Raw genomic sequence first — 24,137 nt, forward strand, 5'->3', positions numbered from 1 at the left:
TTTTTCAATTGAAAGAAAAAAAGCTATCAAAACAACCTGAGACGGAAAAATGCCTCATCCCTTGGCAGTGTAGCTGGAGGAGAAACTACAAAATGGCTGGTGTGATTTAGAAGGAGGAGCTCTGCCAAGGGGGTCAAAGGCAGAGTTCAAATCCTTATTCAGGTCGTAGCTATGTGTGGCCATGGGCATGCCATTTTCTCTCCATGCCTATTTCACAAACTAAATCAAGGAGTGTGACAGCAGATAACTGAGGGCCCTTATTGTTTTCACACCCTGTGATGATGTATCTGTTTCTTCCCTGCAAATCCCCTTACTGTCCTGCTTCAACCAGCTTCAGCTGTTGAGCATCTTCAGAAGGGTAAGATAGCACGGTCATCGCATCCCCACCCCTGTGCAAGAATGAGTCAAAAGAACCACAAGGAATTAGGCATAGAGAGGGAAGAAATCATAACCCAAGAAATATCTTTATCTATGTCCATTTCCTCCCACAAGGAAAAATGGCAGTGTCGGTTGTACATTACATATATCTCTCTTTCTTTTTAGCGTTTAATCTTAGCACCTGCACAGCAGAGATCTTGGCAATTCATTGCATATGCTCTCCCCTTCTCCCCCGACAATACAGCACCTGAGGCCTAAGAAGCAACCCCTCCAAGCTCCTCCAAAGGCTGAGACCCTTCTTCATGACAGAGTATAGAGATAACAAACATGCCCGACGGTTTTATACAGTTGCTAGAACGTTTTCGTTTCCAACGAATGAAGACTCTTCCTCCTTTTCTTTGAATATTAATTACATTTTACAAACTTGTGTTGTGTTTTGTTCTGCTTTGCTTTGTTCTGTTACGTTTGTACAACAAAAGGGAAAGCCCACGGCAAGGAGTCTCAGGTTAACAGAGCTTGGCTGTCATCTGGTCCGACTGTTTGAGGATCTCGGTGTTGTAGAGGTCCAAGGCGTGGTTCACCCTGATGATCTCGCTGTTGGTCAGTTTCAGCCGGTGCTTCAGCATACAGGAGAACAAGTCCAGCTGGGGCTTCCCCGGGGCCACAGGAGGGGCCAGGCGATTAATTCGGTCCCGAATATCCAACAAGAGGAGCATCACAGACGAAGAGGAATAGAACTGGCCACCCTGCGTGTAGGACTGGTTGACCTGCTGCACGGCGCTGCGAAGGAGGTCGGCGTTGAACCGCAGGCTGTACCCAAACACCTGCACATCCGAGATCTTGATGTAGAACTGCCTCTTGGAGGGGTCAGACAGGTCCACGGGGCCCTGGCCAGTCTCGTTTCGCAGGAGGGTGGGTAGCCGAGTCCGACTACGTAGGTAGATGTGGACCGTCTCAAAAAACGTTTTCCACCGATTGCCCAGCAAGAGAGTCCAGTTGTAGCACTGGCTGTTCTGGAGACGAATCTTCTCCCAGCGCGGGTAGCCGAATTCCCCGAAGGGCATGTTCCAGCCCTCGGAGTGGCTCCCGCTGAAGGGGTTGACATAGACAAAGAACATGGGGTCCAGGCTGCTGTTGCGCATCTGGCAGATACGCATGGACATGCCGATCACCATGTGGATGAAGTCCATGCGGTTCTTGTTGCTCTTGAGCGTGAGGGACATGCGCTTGCGCCACCGCGGATCGAAGAACGTGTCAAGGCGGATCTCGTTGCTGATGAAGGTGGTGTGGACGTAGAGGCGCGAGTCCATCTTCTGCAACAGGTACTTCAGCTCCAGGTCCTGGAAGTCCAGGTCGGTCTCGAAGCTGATGAACTGCTCGCTCCGCTCCGAGTCCACGTTCTGGGGTTCGCAGCGGCCGCGGTAGAGCTTGTAGCCCTTGTTGCAGGAGCCGCAGAGCGAGATGTTGGCCAGGCTGCACATGGCGCAGCTGTTGTTCCCGCCTATGATGCAGGGGATGGGGCGCTGGCACAGCGTGGTGCTGCCGTGGCACACGCAGCTCCTCTGGCTTTCCAGGAAGGTTCCCCAAAACCCGTTCTCGTTGCAGTAGAGAAGCGACTGGACCCTTGCGAGCCACTGCTGAATTGTCCTGGGGGATAGAAGGAAAATGGAGACTGTTAGCCACCAGGGGTGGGCTGGAATAAGTCCCTCCAGCAACAGGATTCTGCTATACAGTAGCCCCAAAGGAGTTGGATCCAGGAAATTAGATTGTCCGAACTCAAAACACCCCTGCCAGATCAAAACAGACCGCAAAACTCAGCCACGGAGAAGAACTCAGGGGTTTGTGTGTTTGATGGGCATCACGTGTTTCAGCCCCCTTCCCAGATTCTGCCCAGGAGGTAATATGACATCCGACCACTTCGAACAAAAACAAATTATAGTCTATGTTACTCTAGAGATCACCTGGTGCTTCCACATTGATGATCTTACATGATCCTCACAGGTAAGAAAGACGTCACCGCCTTCTGCCCTCGCGCTCCCAACTCTCGGTTCAGTGGGACTTGCATCACAGCACGGCTCTCTAGGTTCTCCCTTCCTCAGGGCCCCTCTGCTCTTTTACAAACGCTACCCAAGCCTGTCCCCCAGTTCCCGCCACCGAAACATTCCAGTGAAGATAGATACGAGATGAGATAAGCAGCAGCCGCAGAAGAGGGAAAAATACGGAAGGCGGTCAGCTTAGTGGCCTCTCATCTTTCCTCATTTCTGTGCGAGTCATGTCTTGGCCATCTTCCATGCTACAAAGAATCCCTTACATGTGTCTGGCACTTTTTACCCTGCACAGGGCACATCCCCTTCCATTCTCTCACTTGAGCCTCACAACAACACCCTGAAAATAGCTTGGGACTTGAGGTCAGTCAGAGATTGCTTCAAGTCCTGGCTTCTCCACTCAGGCGCTGAGGCGGTGCCCGGGGTTTTCGTTCACCTCCCTCATTGTCACTACCATGCAGGGCTGTGGTGAGGAGGACATGGATTTTTATGCCAAGCCTTCTCCCCAAACCCATCTAGTCTTAAGGACTCGATAAAAAAGTTAATTCTTATTATTCCTGCAAAGGGACTCTCGGCTCTATTTTACAGATATGGAGAGAGCAGCTCAGAGGTGACGTGAAGGACCCAAAGCCATACAGCGAGGGAGTGGAGAAGTCTCTTGGCTCATTGCTATTCGTTTGTTTTGTTTTGTTTTTAAATCTGTGTCAAGCAAGAGTCCAGAAAGGCTTTCTTCAGGCCACAATGTGCTGTGGTAATGCTGATGACGACAGTGATGGTGGCGATGGCAGTGGGTCCTAATCTCCATTTTAGGAGCCTGGGAAGAGAAGCCCTCCTGCATCGAACTGCCTGGGGCAGGAGAGGTCAGCCAAACCTCAACCGTACTGCCTGCACCCTGGAGCCACGGCCCCCAAGCCTGTGCGCCAAGATGGCGGCAGGAGAGCCTGAGAGTGAAGAGCAGGTGCAGTGGCCCAAGCAGAACCGAGTTCAAAGCTCAGGCCTGTAACCAGGGACGAGTCACTTCGTGTCTCTGAGTCTCAGTATGCACATCCGAAATGAGCGTGATGAAGCCCACCTTCGGCAGCTGTGGGGTGGGGGGGAGGGGACTGTGTGAGATGATATTTAAAGCATTCAGCACAGAGCTTGGTATAGTTCAATTATTAAACAGGTAATAATAATAATAAACACTCTTATCCCAGAGAATAAGCTATTCCTTTGAAGGCACTGAGACACTTTCAGGGATTTCACTCTCTCCCTGGAGTCTGAGGGAAACCATTTTATTCTATGGGACATTTGAAAGTGGATAGCGTTGACAGGGCTTCCCAGAACGCTCGGCTTTAAATGAGTTGCTTATCAGCTGAGAGAAAATGGAGGAATAATTAGCGCACTCCTTGAAGCTGCTCCATCTTTTAAATCCACGGAACCACCCGCCCCTGGCAGTGAAACCTCCCTCCCGGCGTTCTGAGCACGGTGGGGAGACACCTGCTCTCTCTGTCCGCGTCCCCTCCGGGCTGGAAGGCCTGAGAGGGAGAGACCCGTCCTCCCCCGAGCGGCTCAGCCCCCAGCACGGCTCTCCCACTGTTTGCGGCATGAATGAATGCTTGCTGAATGACTGAACCACAAAAATTAATATTTTCCTTGTATTTGTCATCAAAAAAAAAAAACAACACACAAAAAACCCAAAAAACCGACGTCTCTTTTCTCCCCTCTGGGCTGCAGTGTTCGTTCTCGATACCGCCCACCCGCACGGCTCCAGGCGTCCCCAGCCTCTGCTTCACGAGACCAATCCTATTACAGCCTGGAGAACAGCAGCAGGCCCAGCCTTCAGGAAACGGAGCTGGAATAACAATGAGCCCCGTGGCTCCCACCTCCCCAACCAGAGCATTGACTGAATATTGGCTCTGAGTCATCTGATATTTTTGTGAGCCACAGGGGCCCGCCACACGTCTCTGATTGCACGGTTCCATCTGACGAGAGCGTCATTCCAAAATGCCTCTTTCAAATGGCCCACACTTGCCCCTGTCACTCCCTCTCCAAGTGACAGGACAGTACCCCATTTAGAGCTCCTCTGTTCCCATCTGCGAGGCATTCTATAACCCCGTCGAGCGCCCCCTTTCTCGTGTCTTATCATTGGGACCCTTTGTCAGCCGCGCAGCCCCCAGTCCTTGAATCAATGCCTCATTGTGGCCGAGCCCTCAGAATCCTTGGTTGGGGGAGAGAAAAAGATGAAAGTCCCCGGTGATGATGCCACAAGCGAAGGGGCTAGTGGCGAATTAGGATTCCAGGCCTGTCGCACAGGAGGGATTGGGGACAGAGGGCCTCTGAGGCGCATCAGCGAGCTGCGTGGCACCTGCATCTCCTGACCTCAGAATAATCATGAGGTTGTGGGCTATATCAAAGAAGGCATTAATGATCCAGCCAGAGGACTTAGAACGAGGCCGCGTGCAGGGGGAGGGGGGCAGGGAGCGTGAGGCTCGGGGGCAGGAGGAAAGGGAACAAGGAGGAGGGAGGTGGAGCATGGGGAAGGGCGGCGAGAGGAGAACCCGCCTGGGCGCTGGAGACTGTGGGGGCGACCGTGGAGCCCGACCTAGATGAGCAGACGGGACAGTGGTAGGAGCAGGTGATTGGAGAAGGAAAAGAAGAGGGAATGAAGTCAGAGTCGGCAGCACAGACATGCAGAAGCTCAGTGGAGCCTTCATTTGTCCTAACTCACAGGCTCAGGGAGCGTGGACACTGGGCGGGCCACCAAAAGGCCACAACTCGGCTTTTGCTGAGAAGCGGGGACTGGGTGTTGGACACGGGGAACAGGGTCACTAGTGAGAGCTCTGATTCCAAAGCTCAGCCAACTGTCTTTGGCTTCTCTCCATCCTTCCTTTTGTGGAGAAGAGCAAAACCAGAAAAACAAGCTCCTTCCAGTGTTTTGTGGGTTTGTTCTTGACATAAGCAACTTCTGGTAATGAGGAATCTGCTTTACCCAGACCAAGCTCCTACACCTTCTCCATCTCCAGCCAGTGCTCTGGGTAGTGATCACGGATATTCAGAAACGAGGCGATGCTCTCCGGTACAGAGCACCCACAACCAGCCAAGGGACTGGGCGGCTTACAACTGGGGAGCCCTCGCCGTCCCGCAGGTATTGCGCCGGAGGCTGTCGAGCAGCCCAGCCCGTGGGAGCAGCTGAGTCACAGACGGAGACATTGAGCTCTCGAGGAGCGAGACCCACAGAGTCACTCCATGCTCCATCCCACGCCCTCTAACCCCCGCCCCACCGCGTGTTGTGCTGCGCACCGTAATGGGAAATTACAACGATGCGGCAAGAAGAAGGACACAGGCCACGAGAAGAGAAGTAAACTGAAATCATGGAAAAACACTGAAAGTTGGAGGGTGTGAAGGGCCTATTATCACATTCCTCGCTTCCTCTGGACCTGCCAGGTTCCTTCTCGTCCATTCACAGATAATTGGAGCTCACCGACAAGTGCTCGGGGAGAGGCTGGGGACCAGGGGTAGGAGGGACTGTGATCTATAAATACCATTTCCCAGGCTCGCTGGTGACAGCCTGCCTCAGCCCCGGGAACAGAGGAGCGGCTTAATAGGCCCGCTCCGGAGGGGAGGGTCGCACAAAAGGCTGACACAGCCCCACTGCAAGGCAGCCGGTGCGAGCCAGAGAGGACCAAGTTTTTAAATGTTTTCCTCTGTCCCTGGGGATCCAGAGCCTTTTCCGTTTGCAGCCAAAGATGAGCTCCAATACCTCCAAATCAGCATCTTTCTGTTGGATGTGATTTCGATTCATTCTGATCGGGGGAGGGTGGGGGAGGGGTATCGAGGGCCGGGAGGGGAGGAGGAGGGAGGTGAGGGCAGCAAGCAGCATTTTTATTTCCAAAGCCGGAAAACCTTGAAACCTGATTGGTGGGCTCCCTCCGAGGGCCATGTGCGGCAGGGTGGACCTCAGAAGCAGAAAACCTTCCAGAAGAAGACTGGGAAATGTTTGGCCCCTTCGCCTTTAGACCTGAACACGGAGACTTGGGGGCTTAGGTGAAGAATCACGGTTTCCTGAATACTTTCTACATTGTGGCAGTTTTCCTCCTATCCTCACATCAGCCCCCTGAGATAGGATGACTTTGTGATTTTCATTCTCCTGAGAGGACACTGAAGGCCAGAGAGGGACTGTGACTTTCCCATGGTCACACAGCGTGGATGCACAGATCAGAGCTCGGGATGTCTGGATCCAAAGCCGGTGTTCCCTCCAATCCCCGGTGTACTTTCCTTACCCTCTACAACCCAGGCTGGAGGAGAGGCTAGGCTCCCAGCCATGCTCCCCCGAAGGCCTCTGTCTCTGCCTCAGCCAGGATTTCCTGGCGACCTGACAGGTCTCCCAGCGACATAGCTGGAGTCGCTCGTCATTTGGAGGACAGAGGCTCTGCCACCCAGGGCTTCCCATCAGAGCCTTCAAAGACACACACCTCCCTTTCAGAACCACCCGGGTGGGGAGCCCAGGCTGGGATTCCTAATTCAAGCAAACTCCCCGCTGATTTTAATTGGAGGTTTTGCCTAAGACAGGAATGTAGTGCCGGGCCAGTGGCATTTTAGGGAAGATCACACAAACCGAGTGCCAAGGAGAGAGGGGAGAAAGAGATCTAGGCTAAAATAAAAAACTATAATCCATAACTCCTGTTTGCCTACCAGGAGTGTTTATTTAAAGGGGGGAGAGGAAATGAAAAAAAAAATGAAATTGGAGTTCTGAATTATTCTTTTATTTTATGTCCTGTGCTTCTTCCTTGACATTTCTTTGACACTGTAATGGGTGTCTGAGTAATTCCATAATCCTCCACAGAATCTACACTCTGTAGATGGTAGACTAGACTGGGAAGGCAAACAGTTGCTTCCAGTCTTCTGATGATGCACTGTGTTTTGGTGGTGTTGCGTGGGACTATACGTGTGTGCACGTGTGTGCGTGTGCACGTGTGTTAAGAGCAGGGTGCTGATAAAAATATGTGTGTCAATGATGTCAGAATGTTCAGGGCTCAACTGCAGGAAACCTTCATTTATGGACGTGCTCGAGGGAATTAAGTGGTCATCAGACCCACTCTGTGTTCCTCATTTTCCCCCGATAAATATTTAAGCCTTTAAGCATTCCCCTCGTTAAGTTTCCATCATTGCCTTAATAACCTGTTTTCCTTGCTTGTCTGGGTCCTTCCCAGGATGTCAGAGCCTCATGGAACGAATGGCTCACAACCGTAAAGAAGGGAAAGACCAAGAGAAGAATCTGGTAGTCCTTTTCATGATGAAGATGCCTTCCAGTTTGGAATCATGGAAGAAGGAATAGGTCTGATTTACAGAGGACAGAGGTAGAGGGTAGAAGAAGGAGGAACGGGGAGAACAGCTCTGTGAAAATGCAGTGGAGTCTTTAAAATCAGGTTGTCAGGAGCTTAATGGGGGAGGATTATGAGACAATTTTTGCAATTACACAGTTCTGCGTCTGGAAGGAGGTGACAGGTAACATCGGCTGCATATTCAAATCCAGCATTTTGCTCTGGGGCATGGATGTGTTGGAGGCGAGTGAAGCAAGGACTGGGAAGCCTGTCTGGGGCTGAAAGAAAATTTGAGAGCCTGGGCAGCTCGCAGGGGGAGGCCTCAAGGTTTATTGGTCCTGGCAGTAGTCAGGCTGAAGAATGAGAGACGCAGGCCCACAGGCTAGAAAGCAAAAAGGGGCTGATCGGGTCTAAAGGACGTAAGTCCAGTCATGAAGCACCATGCTGTTTATCTCCATCAGTGAGTAGGGCAGGGACCCAGAGCCATCACAGGGGTGGGAGTCAGCTCGTTAAATAAAGCCTGGACCCTGCTCTACTGCTGTTTGCTGTTGGATATTTGACCTTGCTGTGTGACCTTGGATGAGTCACTTGACCTCTTTGATTCTCAGTTTCCTCATCCTTCAAATGGGGAAGGTAACACCCACAGCACGCTTTGTCTTCAGAGCTGGAATCAGTAACACAAAGCTCCCTGGAGGTTTGCAGGGCAAGAGCGTTATGACTGACCCTTAACTGTTATTGTTACTGAGGGCAAAGAACAAGTAACTGCATTGTATAAATGCTCCAGGTAAAAATATTCCTCTTGGTTACTAAAACAGCTCAGTTGATTATAGCTTAATACCCTCGTCGCTCTGGTTACTCACCCTCCATAGTCCTAATGAATGCTGTCACCGTGATGCCTGAAGAAAAGGCAAGACATGGGCTTTGGAGTCAGGCAAGACTGGGTATTGAATCATAGCTCTGCTGCTCATTATTTAAACTTCGGCTAATTGCTTGTCCTTCCAAAGTTTCTGCTTTCACAACTACAGAATGGAGTAATAATACAGTACGTTTGAAAACCAGGTAAGACGGTAGGTTTTCTCCCGAAAACAAACTATGGTGTTTCTCTGGCTCGCACAGAAAATGGTACCTTTGAAATAAGTTAATTATAGGTGATAAATCCAGGGACAGAGTTCAGTAAGTGTCACTGGGTCAGTTGGTTACTGACATAAAAACAGCAACAAGAACAAAACCTCTTCCTGACACCTAATCTCTCTTATGTACCCCCAAATCATAAACAGATGAATTACAGATCTAAGTGGGAAAAGCAGTAAAATAATAATAACTACCAACATCAACCAAACAGCTTCGTTAGAAGAAGACATAGGGGGACATTATGATGGTATTAGAGGAAACAGAGGTTTTTTTTTTTTTTTTTTTTTTTTAAAGCTCACCATAAAGGAAAAAAAAATGATTAATAGGGATATATTAAGATAAAATATATCCATCAAAAGATACCATTCGAAGAATAAAACGACAACCCTTCATTAGAGAGTAGATTTGCAATAATACCTCTGGCCAATCAAAGACTGTATTTATCATATATAAGGAACTCCTACCCTAGTTGGATGCTGGGCGGGTCAGGGGGCTCCTAGGACTGCTCTTTAAATCAGAGTAGATGCGACTTGAGAATGCACTCGTTAAACTATTTAATATATGTAATTTGTCCCAGAAATAAAGAAAAAAAACTACAAAGTGGTAAGAAGATATCTAATAATCAGAAGGGAACATAGAGGCAAACGAGCTGAACAGGCACTTCATAAAAGAGGATATTCAAAAGACCAATAAGTACATGAAACGCCACTTCATTAGTCCTCAGGACAATGCCAATTAAAACTCCGACGAGACACATGCTTCGGCAGGATAGCTAAAGGAATCGAAAAAAGACGGGGACTGCTAAGTATGAGCGAAAGGACGTGAAGCAAGGGAGACTCTCTCGTGCTATTGCAGGAGAGAAAATTGGTTCAGCGCATTCGGAAAACTGAAAGTAACTACTTGAGCAGATATCTGGTATAAAAAGAAGACAAACTGAGCCGCAGTGAGTGGGGCAGTGAACAGTAGCTCCCCCAGGGAGCAGGCTGGGCGTGGCCCGAGGAGGACACTGTGGGGGGGCGGGGCTCTGCAGTGCTCCTAACGGGGGCTTTTTATTTTTTATCTGGGTGCTGCTGGTGGCATGTGTGAACGCATCTTATGAAAATTCATCTTCTCGTACACTTACCATCTTTTCAGCTTTCTGCAGGTCTAGGATACTTCACTAAAGCACCGATTTAAAAAACCGTCCTTTAAAACAACCAGAATTACACGATGAAAGCAGTAGCCCTGTACATTTTTATGTCACTTTTAAACTTCCTCAAACTCTGCTGTTCGGTGCTCTAACTTGATTTGTACAACTCTCCCGTACCATGGTTTGGGCTGACAGGGGATCCTGCATCTCATTTTATTTTATTTTTTTTAATTTACTTTTTAAATTAGTCTTTATTTATTTGACAGAGATCACAAGTAGGCAGAGAGGCAGGCTGAGCTGCTGAGCAGAGAGCCCGATGCGGGGCTCGATCCCAGGACCCTTGGGACCATGACCTGAGCTGAAGGCCGAGGCTTTAACCCACTGAGCCACCCAGGCGCCCTGCATCTCATTTTAATGGTAGGAACAACTCAGCTCAGGGAGGGGACGTGACTTGCCGCAGGTCACCAGTGAGTCGTCACATCGCTGGGATTATAACTCGCCCATTGTGAGCTTGCTGGCCAAGTAGGAGGGCGGACATGGGGAGGTGAATTGGAAGTGGCTCTGAAGGGGGGTAGGAAGCAGCTATGCACGGATACTGTAAGAACTTCGTTCTATTTCTGACTCAGTCCTCTGAGCTTCTAGATTCTATTCTGAACAGGAAGCCACTTCTGAGCCCCGGGGTGGGGGGGAGGAAAGAAAAAAAACCTAAAAACAACAGAAAGGGTCTGAAGATGCTTATTTTCTTGCCTTACGTCAGCTGAGTGAGTCAACTGCCCTACTTGCTACAACTGCGGAATGACAAACAGGGCTCGGAGCGGAGATCTGCCTCGTAGTGTTGGTTAGAAGGAACCCTGCCCATCCCTCCCGGGGAAACCAGCTGGCCGACGCATCTCCCGGCCCGTCACCCAGACCCTACACTTTTGGGTTGCCGCAGGGTTCTGCCTCACAGACTGCCTTCTTTCTACCCTCATAAATAGAAAAGAAATGCCAAAGACATTCTTAGTTAAAAGCTTCATTGCCCCGTGGTTGGGAGGGCACTTGTAGGCTTCTGTGACTGACAGGCAGCTGCTCTCAGCCTGCCTGGGGTTATCTGTGGGCTTGTACCTCTTCTATAATAGGACAGTTTAATACACACTCACAGAGGTCTTTGTCACCAAATTGCCACCCTCCCCCCACAAACACAAACACACACACACACACACACACACAGAAATGAGTAGGTCAGGGACTATCAAAGTAGCAATTTACTCCAAGGAGAGCTGTCTGTGGGTTTAGAGTGACAGATTTTCAGAATCCCAGAGCTGAGTGATGCTTAGACCAGATGGGGTGCATGGGAAACAGAGCCCAGGCAGGTTATGTGCCTTGCTTGAAGTCACACAAGCAGCACCTGGACGCTGCAGAGCCACAATCGTCCCAGAAGAGCCTCATACACTGCAGAAAGGGACCATCATACCTGGGGTGAAAATGCACGTGGGAAAAGGAAATAGTCACACTCCTCAAGGATTACTGAACACTGGATCTGAACGGTTACTAATTCCTGGAGACAGAAAGGTCAGTGTGGTCCACTAGTCTGAATAAGTGTTTATGGAGGTCAGGTAATCACTGGAGATTGAGCTCGGTCTGACTCACAGTAGGGCCAGGGGTTATTTCCTGTATTTCCCTGATTCTAGAACAAATACCTGGAATTATTCCATAACTGAAACTCGCAGCAGCTGGCAGAATCCTCTTCCTCCCCATTTCCAATACCCATACTGCACATTGCCCAAATAAGGAAATCATATTATGGAACATCCTCTCCCTTTATCCAGCTTCCAAGAAAACAACAACAGTAAGAAAACATGCACCTTGGTTGAAACAGGTAGCAAGGGGTCAGAACCTTAAGATAAATACACTAAACAACAATCTGGATTGACAAAGTTTCCAAAGGACAATTGTGTATTACATAATGTTTCTTCACAAGGTCTCTGAAGGGTGCACCTCTCCTTTCTACTAAAATCATTACACTGCAAAAAATAAATAAATAAACAAAAGTCACTACGTATGATGGATGGCTCACCGATCTTCTCAGAGACAGATCTATATTCCCTTCCCTTGAAATCTTGGCAGATTCGACCACTTTTTTGACCAATCCAAGAAGGCAGAAGCAATTTACCCTGTTTACAGACTCCGATCTCAAGGGATTTGCAGCTTCTACCTTCTGTTCTTGAAAAACTCCCTCTTGGAGCTGAGACCACTTACAAGCCATGGCCACGAGCCCATGAAGAAACCCTGTGTAGGGAGAGGTGCACAGCTGAGTCCAGCCTCTGGCTACCTCTTCCAAGGAACCAGACACAGGAGTGAAGCTTTCTTGGAAGCTCCAGCCCAAGCCAGCTGCCGAATGAATACAACGAGTGACTTCACAGAAGAATTGCTCAGCCAGTTCGGGCATGAATTGCTGATCCCCTAGATCTATGAACATAATATGATGGTTGGTGCTTTAAGCCTCTAAGTTTGGGTTAATTTATTATATAGGCATTAGATATGCAAACTACTGTATAACATCAGCCCCAAAGAGAACTGAGATTATCTCTTCCCCATTCCCATTACTACCAACCTATGCTACTATACTAGGCAGCATTCTAAATATGTCCCCTCATTCCCCAAGATTCCAGGTACTAATCTTCAGGACCTGTGAAAATAATAAGATACCTCTCCCGTGATGGTGGTCTGTGATTGGGCACAGTTGACCTAAAAAATATCAATTATCTAAGTGTGCCTAATCTAATCAGGCAGAAAGCTTTCTCTCACTGTCAGCAGAATGAGAGCTCTGAGATCTGAAGCACAGGAAGGATCCATTGCACCTTCGTTCCTTTGAAGACTGGGGGAGTCCACATGCGGGGAGGTAAGAGCAAACCCTGACTAACAACCAACAAGGAAATGGTGACCTCAGTCCTCCAACCACAATGAAGCTAATTCTGCCCACAACCTGCACTGAGCTGGGACGTGGGTTCTGGCCCAGATCCTCCCCATCTTTATGGCTGCCTGTGACGTACAAGGCAGAGACCCAGCTATACCATGCCCAAACTCCTGACCCGTGGAAACTGTGATGACATAATAAATATCTTCGTTTTAAGTCTCCAAATCTGTGGTTCTTTGTTACACAGCAATACCCAACTAATACAAGCTTCTGGCCAACACACTTCTCCACTTGTTTTTGTTTTACTCTTTACTAAAATGACAGGAAGATACTAGCTGATCATGTAAATTCCCTGCTGATGAGGACATTTTATGATGGAATAATTTTAGGTCATCTACCTTCCTGAGCCTCAGACTCCTAAGGTATAGCACCGCTGGTCTTGCCTACCCTCCACCATTATCCTTCACGTAGTTCCCAGCACCTAGTCAGCACTCATTACGTATTTGTTGAATGAAGGAATGAATGGATGAATAAATAAAGATTCAGCACAAAGATTAACATAAATATTCTTCGACAAGATCCAAGAACTATGCCAAAGATGGCACAGAAGTAGTAGTATCGCAAGATGCTGGGCCAGGCATGACTTTCTGGGAGCCTTGGTTTTCTTACCTGTAATTGGGGAGACTAATCCTTGCTGTAGCTTCCCAACAGGTTATTATGTGTATGGAAGGATCAAATCATTGATGGGAAAGCCCACTGCAAAGTAAAATAGCCTGTACATAAAGTATTTGTCTTAGTTCACTTTGAAAGGTTAGGAATGTCCCCAGGCCTAATGGGGTAAATTTATTCTCTAATTACACCAGAACCCAGTACCTTCCTGCTGTTACGTTGGCTGCTGCTGGCTTGCAGTTGGGCCACCTCCCGGCAGGAGCGTCACCTGCTGGGATGCGAAGCCATTAGCATCTGCTTCAGCAGGTGTTAGAAACTCAAGTCAAAGAAAACAAGCTAAAGGATGAGACTCTGTTGACTGGAGGGATACTTGTGGTATCACACCAAATAATCTGGGTCACTGCCTCTTCATCTGGTGTAAAGCACTCTTTTCCAAGGCTAGGTACTGAGGAACCCAATCTCTTGAGAAACTTCAAGAAAGGGTTCTATGGCCAAATAAATTTGAGAAACTATATTCATATGACCCCATCTTTATTGGGGTTTTTTTCTTTTTTAAGTCAACATTTCCTAAACTTTTTCTATCAGAGACATCACTTCATCTGCCCTCACCCCATCATAATATCTATAGGATTCACTTAGGGGAATTCATTTTTGCTTAGTTTCTACTGAGTGAAGGGACACTATATTTATAGCAGTGAGGGGAATATTCTAATCCAAAGTTAGTGTAGCCCCCAGACCAGCAACCTCAGTATCATCCTAGGAACCAGCCCACACCTGCTGAATCGGAAACTCGGGGGGTGAGGCCAGCAGTCTATTTTTCAAAAAACCTGCTAGGTAATCAGGATGCCCACTCCTGTTTGAGAGCCACTGCTGAGATCCACAGTTCAGTGGTAAAGAACACAGGGAAGAAACAGTGAATCCTTTTACACCTGGGAGAGAAAGTCCGTTTCAAATGGCTAGCAGAGAACTTTTACTAAACCAGAACATTCCTTCTAATTTTTTTTCTTCCAGTAGCTACTCATCAGCTAAATGATAATATACAAACTCCATAGTTAGGTATTCAATTCCTCCATAGTTCCATCTCAATATATGTGTCTAATCTTAATAACAATGAAGAAAAATTCATAAAAGCTAATGTTTATTGACCACCTACTATATGCTAAGAACACTGCCTATATATCTTAGGTAATCTTCACAATAACTTGAATGGGGAATGCCCTGTTATTATCCTCATTTTACAGATGATGGCACTTAGGACCAGAAAACACTGAGCACACAGCTCACCCCAGGATTTAATGCCAGACTGTCGGGTTCTAAGCCCATGTACTCATGTTCTTTTTTTCTTTATTTTTTTTTCCTGTTTTGTGATTTCTCACTCTGGATAGAATTAATTTTACAGTCAATTCTTGATAGTGTCGTTTTCCGGAATAGAAAACCATTCTCTCCATCCCAAGTGCAAAGTATCATCAACCCTCAAATTCCATCTCAAAAACTCCTTCAGCAAACACTGTATCACGGTGGGCGGGGCCACTTGATCTGTCACTGTGAGCTGGGGGGAAAGGCCGGCTGCTGTCTTCATGGAATCTGTGGTCAGGATGGGGCAGTCTGGGATGAAACACAATTGCAAATGTGCCAAGTGTTGGGAAAAACTGCCATGCAGGATGTAGTAAAGACATCCCGTAGGGCTTTGCAAACTGGTCCCATGTGTCTGGGTAGTTATCCCTGAGAAAGGGGGTTTGATCTGAAAGTTAGAGGATGAATAGATTAGCGCAGGCAAAGAGGCGAGGGGGATTCTCCAGTCTTCCCCAGTAGGAATGTATTTCTCTCCCTTCTTACCTCTACTGGCCCTCAACCTATTTTTACGATAGGAACCACAATGGAATCTCTTTTATAGGCTTGTTGTAAGGATGCAATGAGTAAACACACATAAGGCACTTAAAAACGTGCCTGTGGGGCACCTGGGTGGCTCAGTGGGTTAAAGCCTCCGCCTTCAGCTCAGGTCATGATCTCAGGGTCCTGGGATCAAGTCCCGCATCGGGCTCTCTGCTTGGCAGGGAACCTGCTTCTCCCTCTCTCTCTGCCTGCCTCTCTGCCTACTTGTGATCTCTCTCTATCTCTGCCGAATAAATAAATAAAAATCTTTAATAAAATTTAAAAATGTGCCCGATATATATGTGAACTATTATTATCATTATTTTTTTTTTTCTCTTACTCTATGACCTTGAGCAAGTTGTTCCACTAACAGTGGCAAGTTAGTAGGAGTAAGAGCTTCTGTCTCAGGACAAATTGGTGTAATTGACCTTCATGCGAGTGACTTGTCACACAGCTGACACTCTCCCTTCCATCAGATAAATGCGTGATGCTCACGGAATACTCACAGCTGGTTGGCTATGAGCCGACAAAGCCCGCATGTCTCTGTTCCCTCCAAGTAACAAGCACGTTTGTTCCCACATGTGCTTATGCCAGTTGTATTTGCCGTGATTATACCATGGAAGTCAAAGTCAAATAAATCAATTAAATATGAGCTGTCTTTTCTGTGGAAACTAATTTGAATTCCATGAACAAATTCTAGAAAGACATTTGCTAGGGGGGAAAAATGCCATCGATCGAAATAAAGGGGAAGTACCTGAAAATGATTAGGAGGGGGATGTGAAAATCTGCAAATGGTTAGACTGTTTCCTAAGAGTCTTTGAACTGTTGCTCTACTTTGAATAAACAAAAGTTGGAAATGATATACAATGACGGGTGTGGTTTATGCAAGAAAGCCAGTAAAATGTCAAACAGAATATACCAGCATCCTCAAAAAAGATTCTGGCCCTGCTTCAAAAGGCTGGCCAAGGAATATGCATGTATATATTTTAAGTTAAAATAAAATGTGTTTAGATATGTGCGGCATGTATATACATTTTAGGATTCCCTATTTTTAATCTTAACTTTTGCAATTAACTGACAAATTATTGGTCTCTAATTTTGTCTGATAAGGAGCCGTGGGCTTTGACACCTTACTATCTGCTAAAAGTGGCATACATGTTCTTTTACTGATTTTCTAACATTAGGTATTATTTTTATCTCTACCATACCAATTAGAAAAGTGAAGCTCAGATACTTTAATACTGTGCCAAATTTACATTGTTAGCAAATGTACCTTCTTCTTGGCCTATCAGATTCCAGAGTGTGTGAAGTCTTAGGTATCTTAAATCCCACTGCCTCTCTACCGTATTGTCACATGTGGTCGGGCTCACGATTTGTCTCCTCCAGGGGAAACATCTATTTCTTGAAGGCGGAAATAGTGTCCTCATCAAATATCTAGGGTTGACTACCCCGGTGGTCCTGATTATAATAATACTGTACCTGCACATTTCTTTATAAGTTACCAAGGGTTTTCACATATATCCTATAAATTGACTGGGACGTCAACTCTACGGGGTAGCTATTCTTATTATCCTGAATGTACAGATGAGGAAACAGAGGACTCGGGTACGTTTAGAGATTGTGGAGGTCACACATGTCATAAGTAGCAGAGCAGACACTGTCAGTCTAATAAACTAAACCTGACTTCAGTTCAATAAAATATAAGAAGTCCTATCTCTCTGCCCCACTGCAGGAGTCTATGGAGATTAAATCCCCAGGCAAGTAACTATAGGGTTCAGAGAGAAGAATCAAAACCAGTGTGGAGACTGAGGGTCATCATAATAAGGCTAACAATTATCTTGGTCACCAGAATCTTTCCATAGACACCAATTAAACACCATGTGGAGCAGGAAATATGTTAAAAGCTGACATGGGTTCAGAAGCTACGGCCCCAGGATTGGAGCCTGAGGTGGACGCCCCTAAGAGATTTTCATCTCAACAATGCATAATTACATTGTGCTTGGCGAAGGCCCGGACTGCTGGGTCAAGGCCATGTGAATCTGAGAAGTAAAAATAAACCAAAGACCAAGAGTCATCGGAAAATGCCAATAATTATACCGCCCACCCTCAAGTTAAAGCCATGGATCTGCTTTGCCTTACAACACTCTAACCTCTGCAGAAATCAGGTGACAGCACGCTGCAAAGAAACACCAAATCACACTGACATTAACTACCTACTCCGCGTTAGGGATTTTTCTTCATCTCAGTGAATTTCATAGACTCTGGGACGTGCCTATTTTTGTCTCCCTTTTGTTTCTTTTTTCTCTTTTTCTTCAATAGGGTACATTTCACACAAAGTCTCATATGAAGCAAGAAATACTTTCAGGATTTGGATCCAGGTCAGCTGAAGACAATCTCCATCTGCAGTTTCCATCTGACCATAGTGCTGGGACTGTCACAGTCTGAGAGCGTCCGTTTTAATCCTGGTGCGTTCACGAATCCCCTGGGTAACCTGAGACAAGTCACGTCACCCCTTCTGGCCTCAGTTTCCTCACTTATGAATGAGGAAGACAATCCAACCCTACCCGTATATGTGGAAAAATCTTTAAGTTATTTATATGGAAACGGGACACCATTGTAAAATATTATGTCGCCATACCTTTGGGACCCCATTCCGGGTAGAAAATAATTTGTTTGTCCATTCAGCGATCAATGTTTTTTGAATAGCTACTGTGCGCGGATTCCCATGCCAGGAAATGAGGGTGTTAAAGGGGTCAAGAACGTGGGTTTACACACTTGTCTGGAGCTGAGAGTCTCATAAGACAGATAGGTGTTAATAAATACATAAGCAAAGGTATTATTTTAAACTGAAGTTTGGGGCTTCATTTGGGAAGTCAGGATGTTAGGAAAGCATGTCAAACAGGTCCTGACACCCTTTTAGTGCAAGGACCATAGATACTGCAGTGGAGGAAAAGGAGAGAACATTCCAGATAGAGGGAAGAGCCTCTGTGAAGCCCTACAGAGTGGGAGAAGCATATGCATTGAGGGAAATGAAAGATTAGTGGGGTTACAGCCGTGTCAGCTAAGAAGAGGCACGCAACAGAGAGTCAGGAGGTAGACAGGGGTCAGATTGTGACAGACCTGTAGGTCAATTTAAGATTTTGCTCTTCCTCCTAAGAGCAGAGATTAGCTACCAAAGGCTTTAAGCAAGGGTGCCACAAGATGGAATTTGCTTCTTATATAATCATTCTGACATTCAACCATTCAATGACATTCAATCATTCTCGTGGAACATAGACTGGAAAGTGGGTACAATAGATTCTGGGAGACACAGTTAAATGGCCATTGGAGGGGCACCTGGGTAGCTCAGTAGGCTAAGCCTCTGCCTTTGGCTCAGTTCATGACCTCAGTGTCCTGGGTCCGAGCCCCACCTTGGACTCCCTGCTCAGTGAGGAGCCTGCTTTTCCCTCTCCCTCTCCTGTTCCCCCTGCTTGTGCTTTCTCTTGTTCCGACAAATAAATAAGTAAAATCTCAAAAAAAAAAAAAAAAAAGGCCATTGTAATTTGGGGCAAAAGATCTTAGTTTGAACTACAGGCTACTCATTAAAACTGACTAGGACATAATTACTGAACTTAAATCAACATTTTGGAGTTGAACTGTGGTTCTCTCAATCTCTCTGAGTGATATTTCTCCTCCACTTGGGCAAGACCTCAAGGTAACGGAGTCCAGTTGTTTTCAAACTGTTGAAGTTTCAAATTTTCCCAAGTGAGCTCTAATTCAGACTTCCCATAAAGAACATGGGTAAAGAACAGCCCTAGTGAAAGGTGAGGTGTCACCGTTCACTGCTCAGCCGGCACCTGCCCCTGCAAGGCACACGTTTTCGACCTGGTGTCTTCTGGAGCACCTGCTACAGACCCACTATGGATTTAATGTGCCCCATGCAAGCCCATACAGGGCATACTATGGCCCATCCAGGCCCATAAGGGCAGCGCCGCGACCTGAACTCAGGTCCCGTGGTTCAAAGCTGTGTCCTTTTCAAAAGCACACCCTGCCGCTAAATAATGTTTTGAGGACAAATGCCCTGTTGCTTGTTTCTTTAAGTGCCTTCCAAGTGTCTAGTGTTGGGCTGGGAGGCCAGGTGGTCAGTCAACATTTATGGAATCGCATAGAAGTCTGCTCAATTCGGCACTGGCCAAGCTGATTTTCTGCTGCTTTATTCTTGCCCTTCCCCCTTCTTCCCTCCTTTCCTTCCTACCTTCCTCTCCCTGCCCCCCCTTCTCCCTCTCTCTTGACATCTCTCTGTCCTCCTTCCCTTCTTTGCAAGGACAGTGGGGTGATTTCCAACACCATGAAGTTTGTATGTAGGCGGGGGATCCGAATGTCCTGGACCACCATCACCTTCGGCAACAGGTCGGAGAGCCCAGAAGTTATGGGAAAGACTGCCAGGGTTTGAATCCTGCCTCTTACGGGCGGTGTGATTTTCAGCAAGTCTGTTAACATCTCTGTGCCTTAACTTCCCTACTCATAAACAGGGATGATGTACTGCTGCCAGATAAAGTGGCCTGGGCCCCAGAATTGATGATTCAGTGTTCCACAGCTGGGGCCATTTCCTAAATCTCAGCACACTACGTTCCAGGCTATGAAATTCTAATCTCAATCCATCCCCATCCCCGTGACCTTAACGAGCTAACCCTGCTTTTGGCATCATCATACACCCAAACCACGCCGCCCTAACCAAACAGAGCTGCCTACCTTTGCCGCTTCACACTGCTCAGGACCTGCACATGGCCCTTGACCAGAAGGACAACCAATGAGACAGCAAGACAATCCCAATCTTGCCACTTACCTGCCCTGTGACCTCGTGCAAGTTAATTATATCTCTGCCTCATCAGTTCTCGCATCTATAAGTCCAATCCAATGGCATCAAATTTGTAGAGATAGTATGAGGACTAGATGACATATCTGATATACAGTATGTCATCATTACAAACACTTAGACTTACTAAGTATTACCAAGGCTAAGTAAGTTACACGCAAAATAATCAGTAGCTCGTCAAAATAACTAAGGAAAATAGCTGTTACGTATTGTATATTTTCCATGTGCCAGACAGTGTTCTAAGCATTTTATGTGGATTAAAGCATCTAATCTTCAAAACAGCCTTAGGAAGTTGGCACTCTTACCAGGCCCCTTTCACACATGAGAAAACTGAGGCTCAAAGCCGGTGCTAACTTCCCCAGGGTTGCAGGTAAGCCGTTGAACAGTGTGGGCTTTGAACCCAGGCAGTCTGACTCTACAATCTTTATACTTAGCCATCTCTTCTGCTTGTTGTAATAGCTGCTCAGTAAGAGGCTGTTATGGTTTTATAATTAATCTTGTTTGCCCTACATATAAGATGGTCACCTCTAGCTCTATTTATACTCTATCTCCAAAAAAGATTTCCTCTGCCCCCAAAAGACCCAGACCCTCCCAATATTCACTCCCTTGAATCCAGGCCGGACGTTGGCCCATAGAATATGGCGGAAGGGACTCCATCTGACATCCAGAGCTAAGACATAAGAAGTCGTACAGCTTCCTTTTGGTCTGAAGATGCTGTCGTGCTGCCAGAAGCCTGGGCCACATGGACAGGGCACGTGTAGGCAGTCTGCCCGCAGCCTCAGCTGAACTCCCAGCAGTGTGCCAGCTGTGGGCGTGAGTCATCTTGGATGTCCAGTCCAGTCAAGCCCTCAGAGAAGCCCAGCCCCGGCCGACTTCAGAGACCCCCAGCTGTGCCCCTGTGAACCTACAGAATACTGAGAGTTGATAACAAAGTGTTGTTTTGAGCCACTAAGTCCTGGGGTGAGTCTGTTGGCAGTAATGGATCACCAGAATGCCCCTTTTGCTCTCCAGCCCTGTGTGAAGGTTCCAGGATGCCTTAAAACTAAGCCCCAATTATCTAGACTTGACCTACCACTTAATTTTACAGGTAAACACCTTTTTGAAGTAACAATAAAATAATTAACATTTATTGACCTTGTGTATATTATTAAACTCTCTGTGCCTCCATTCCTTTACCTGTAAAATAGACCTAGTAAGGTAGCAAAAATACCTACTTCCTAAGGTTGCATCAGGGAGGAAGTGAGCTAATTCATCTCAGGTGCTTTGAACAGTGCCTGGCCTTCAGAAAACATATATCAAGTGATAGCACTCTCTTTCTCTACCCCCGACCCCTCTCTTCATGGAGCAAGGCATTTTATAGGTTTTTAAAAATGGTTCGATCTTCGTCCTCATATTGAACCCAAAGGCAAGTGTTATTAACTCTTGTTGTCAGGGAGGTGCTCTCTTCCAGAGAGCCTCATGGTGAATGATGGAGCCATGATGTGGACCCCAGTCCGTGTGGGGTTAAAGCCCTATGCCCTGTCCCTCTCCTACCCCCGCCTGAACAGCGCCACACTCCGGCGATGCACGCAAGCATCCCGGACCCATGGGAGCGATGGCCTCTGCTTGGTGGACTCCTCTCCCCTGGAGCCGGGCTCACAAACTAATTACAGCAGAGCAGTGGCCTCATTTGCAAACTCCAGCTCGCTCAGCTCAGGTGGCCCAAAGTCCCCTGTGTTAGCACCTTTGTGTGACACCGCTCCGTGGTGGGGAGGTGCCCTGCCTGCTGGTGTGAGAAACACTCATTAAAGGCTCCGATTCGGATGTCAGGAAGCCGCTCACAGCCAGCAAGGAGGTTCAGCTCTCCTGGGAAGGCTTCAGAGGAATCCACGCGGTGCCGAGTTCCCGTTCCTGGCACCCCCCAGTACCCGGCATTCAATAGTTGTTAAATGAACATAATTGACTGACTTGCCCAGGTGGAATTCTAGACATCCTCTCCAGGTGAGTAGAGGAGGGATGCTGTGATTAGGGCAAGTTTTCTCATCTCGGGAGGAGAGACGGCAACACTGTGAGCTGTGTTTGAAGGTGCCGGTGGCGGAGGGACATTTCTGGCCTGACAGCTCGCGCGGGAAGAGATGGGGACATCTGCACTCGGAACAGGGAAGTCATTGGCTGAAGGTCACACAGCTCGCTGATGGGGAGGCAGGACCTCGATCTAGCCCCCTGATTCTGTGGGGTGTTCCTCCCTTTCCTCCGCTTCACTCTTGGCGGAGAGAAAGGGGACTTTGAAGATGTAACTAAGTTAAAATTAGGTCATGGCGGGGAGTCTCAACCTAGTAGGACTGGTGTCCTTCTAAGAAGAGACTGGGACACAGAGATGCACAGAGGGAATGGCACGTGAGGACACAGGGAGAAGGTAGCCATGAACAACCACAGAGAGAGGACTGAGAAGAAACTAGCTCTGCTGACACATCAGTCGCAGACTTCCAGCCTCCAGCACTATGAGAAAATAAATTTCTGGTGTCTAAACCACTCAGTCTGTGGCACTTTTCTACGACAGCCCTGTCAAGCTAATTTTATGTATACCTGGAGCTTTTCGTGATTGATACCAGAACCCTTCCTCTGAACGACATCCTTCACAGCATGGTTTATGGTGCTTGGCTCCGACCCCCCCACACCTCCCCGCCCCCCCCCGCCCCCGCCCCACGCCCGAGGCAGGTCACGTGACAGAAGCCTACCTGAAATCTTTAGGCCCTCACTCACCATGGTGATTTGGGTACCAGCTGCAGGTGGCGAGGAAGCCCTTTTGTGACGCGACCCCTTTCCTAGTTCCCGCTCTTGAGGCACTGCAACGCTTGAGCAACGGGCACAGCAAATTCTCTTTGGTTTATAAAGTAAATGATCCCAAACTAGTGCTAAGTGATGGGTTCAGAGTTGGAAGGAATGGGAAAAACAGATGAGCATAGACAAGTGTATAAGGAGATCTCATAGCGGAGAAACAGGGAAGACAGGCAGGGGTTTTTAAAGTACCGTGGACTTGGGGCGCCTGGGTGGCTCAGCGGGTTAAAGCCTCTGCCTTCGGCTCAGGTCATGATCTCAGAGTCCTGGGATGGAGCCCCTATCCGGTTCTCTGCTCAGCGGGAAGCCTGCTTCCCGCACACCCCCCACCTGCCTCTCTGCCTACTTATGATCTCTGTCTGTCAAATAAATAAATAAATAAATCTTAAAAAAAAAAAAAAAAAGGTAACGTGGACTTAAAATAAGGACCCTTCTGTATTGGCTGGTGCAATCTGGAAAGACTCCATGGAGGAGGTGGCATTTGATCGGGGTCTGAACAAATAAGAGGAAAACGAGCAGGAGCACAGAGGTGGCTGGGATGAGTGTAGTGGTCTTTAAGCTCTGAGTGCCGGTAGAGCAGGATAATGAGGAGCACAGAATGTAGAATCAGGGAACCGGGGGATCTGGTCTCTTCCTCTTATGGCAGGGCTGCCATACCTCAGCACCCCGACTTCTGGGAGAAGATAAGTCTTTGTTGCAGAGACTGCCCTTGTGCGGGAGCATGCCCGCATTCCTTCTATTCCTGAACACAAAATTCCTGAAGACAAAAACGTCTTCGGACCCTGGAGATAGAGTCGTCTTCAGCTGGGGACTGCTGATGTGCACTGCAGCTCTGGACCAGCCACTTGACCTCTCTGAGCTTGTTCTTCGATCCGCCCAAGGCGCATTAACAAACCGTATGTATAAACATGTGGTTGACAGTGAATTTGTTAAGGAAATGTGACTTAGCCTTACTCTTTTGTTTATTTTTTAAAAATGTGTATTTATCTGAGAGAAAGATAGCGAGCAGGGGAAGGGGCAGAGGGAGAGACTCACGCTGAGG

General features: G+C 47.5%; 1 protein-coding gene across 1 annotated transcript in view; it reads right to left on the minus strand.

The window, feature by feature from the left end:
- Window positions 1-423: 423 nt before the first annotated feature.
- BRINP1 (BMP/retinoic acid inducible neural specific 1) overlaps window positions 424-24,137 on the minus strand; it is a 170,430-nt gene continuing 146,716 nt past the window's right edge. Inside the window, exon 8 of the mRNA XM_004775642.3 lies at window positions 424-2,025. Within this exon, the coding sequence (XP_004775699.1) occupies window positions 885-2,025 (1,141 nt within the window). The 3' untranslated portion in view covers window positions 424-884. The remainder of the gene's footprint in view (window positions 2,026-24,137) is intronic.

This window comes from Mustela putorius, unplaced genomic scaffold, assembly GCF_011764305.1.
Source record: "Mustela putorius furo isolate JIRA1106 unplaced genomic scaffold, ASM1176430v1.1 tig00000596_pilon_pilon_pilon, whole genome shotgun sequence".
Lineage (NCBI taxonomy): Eukaryota > Metazoa > Chordata > Mammalia > Carnivora > Mustelidae > Mustela > Mustela putorius.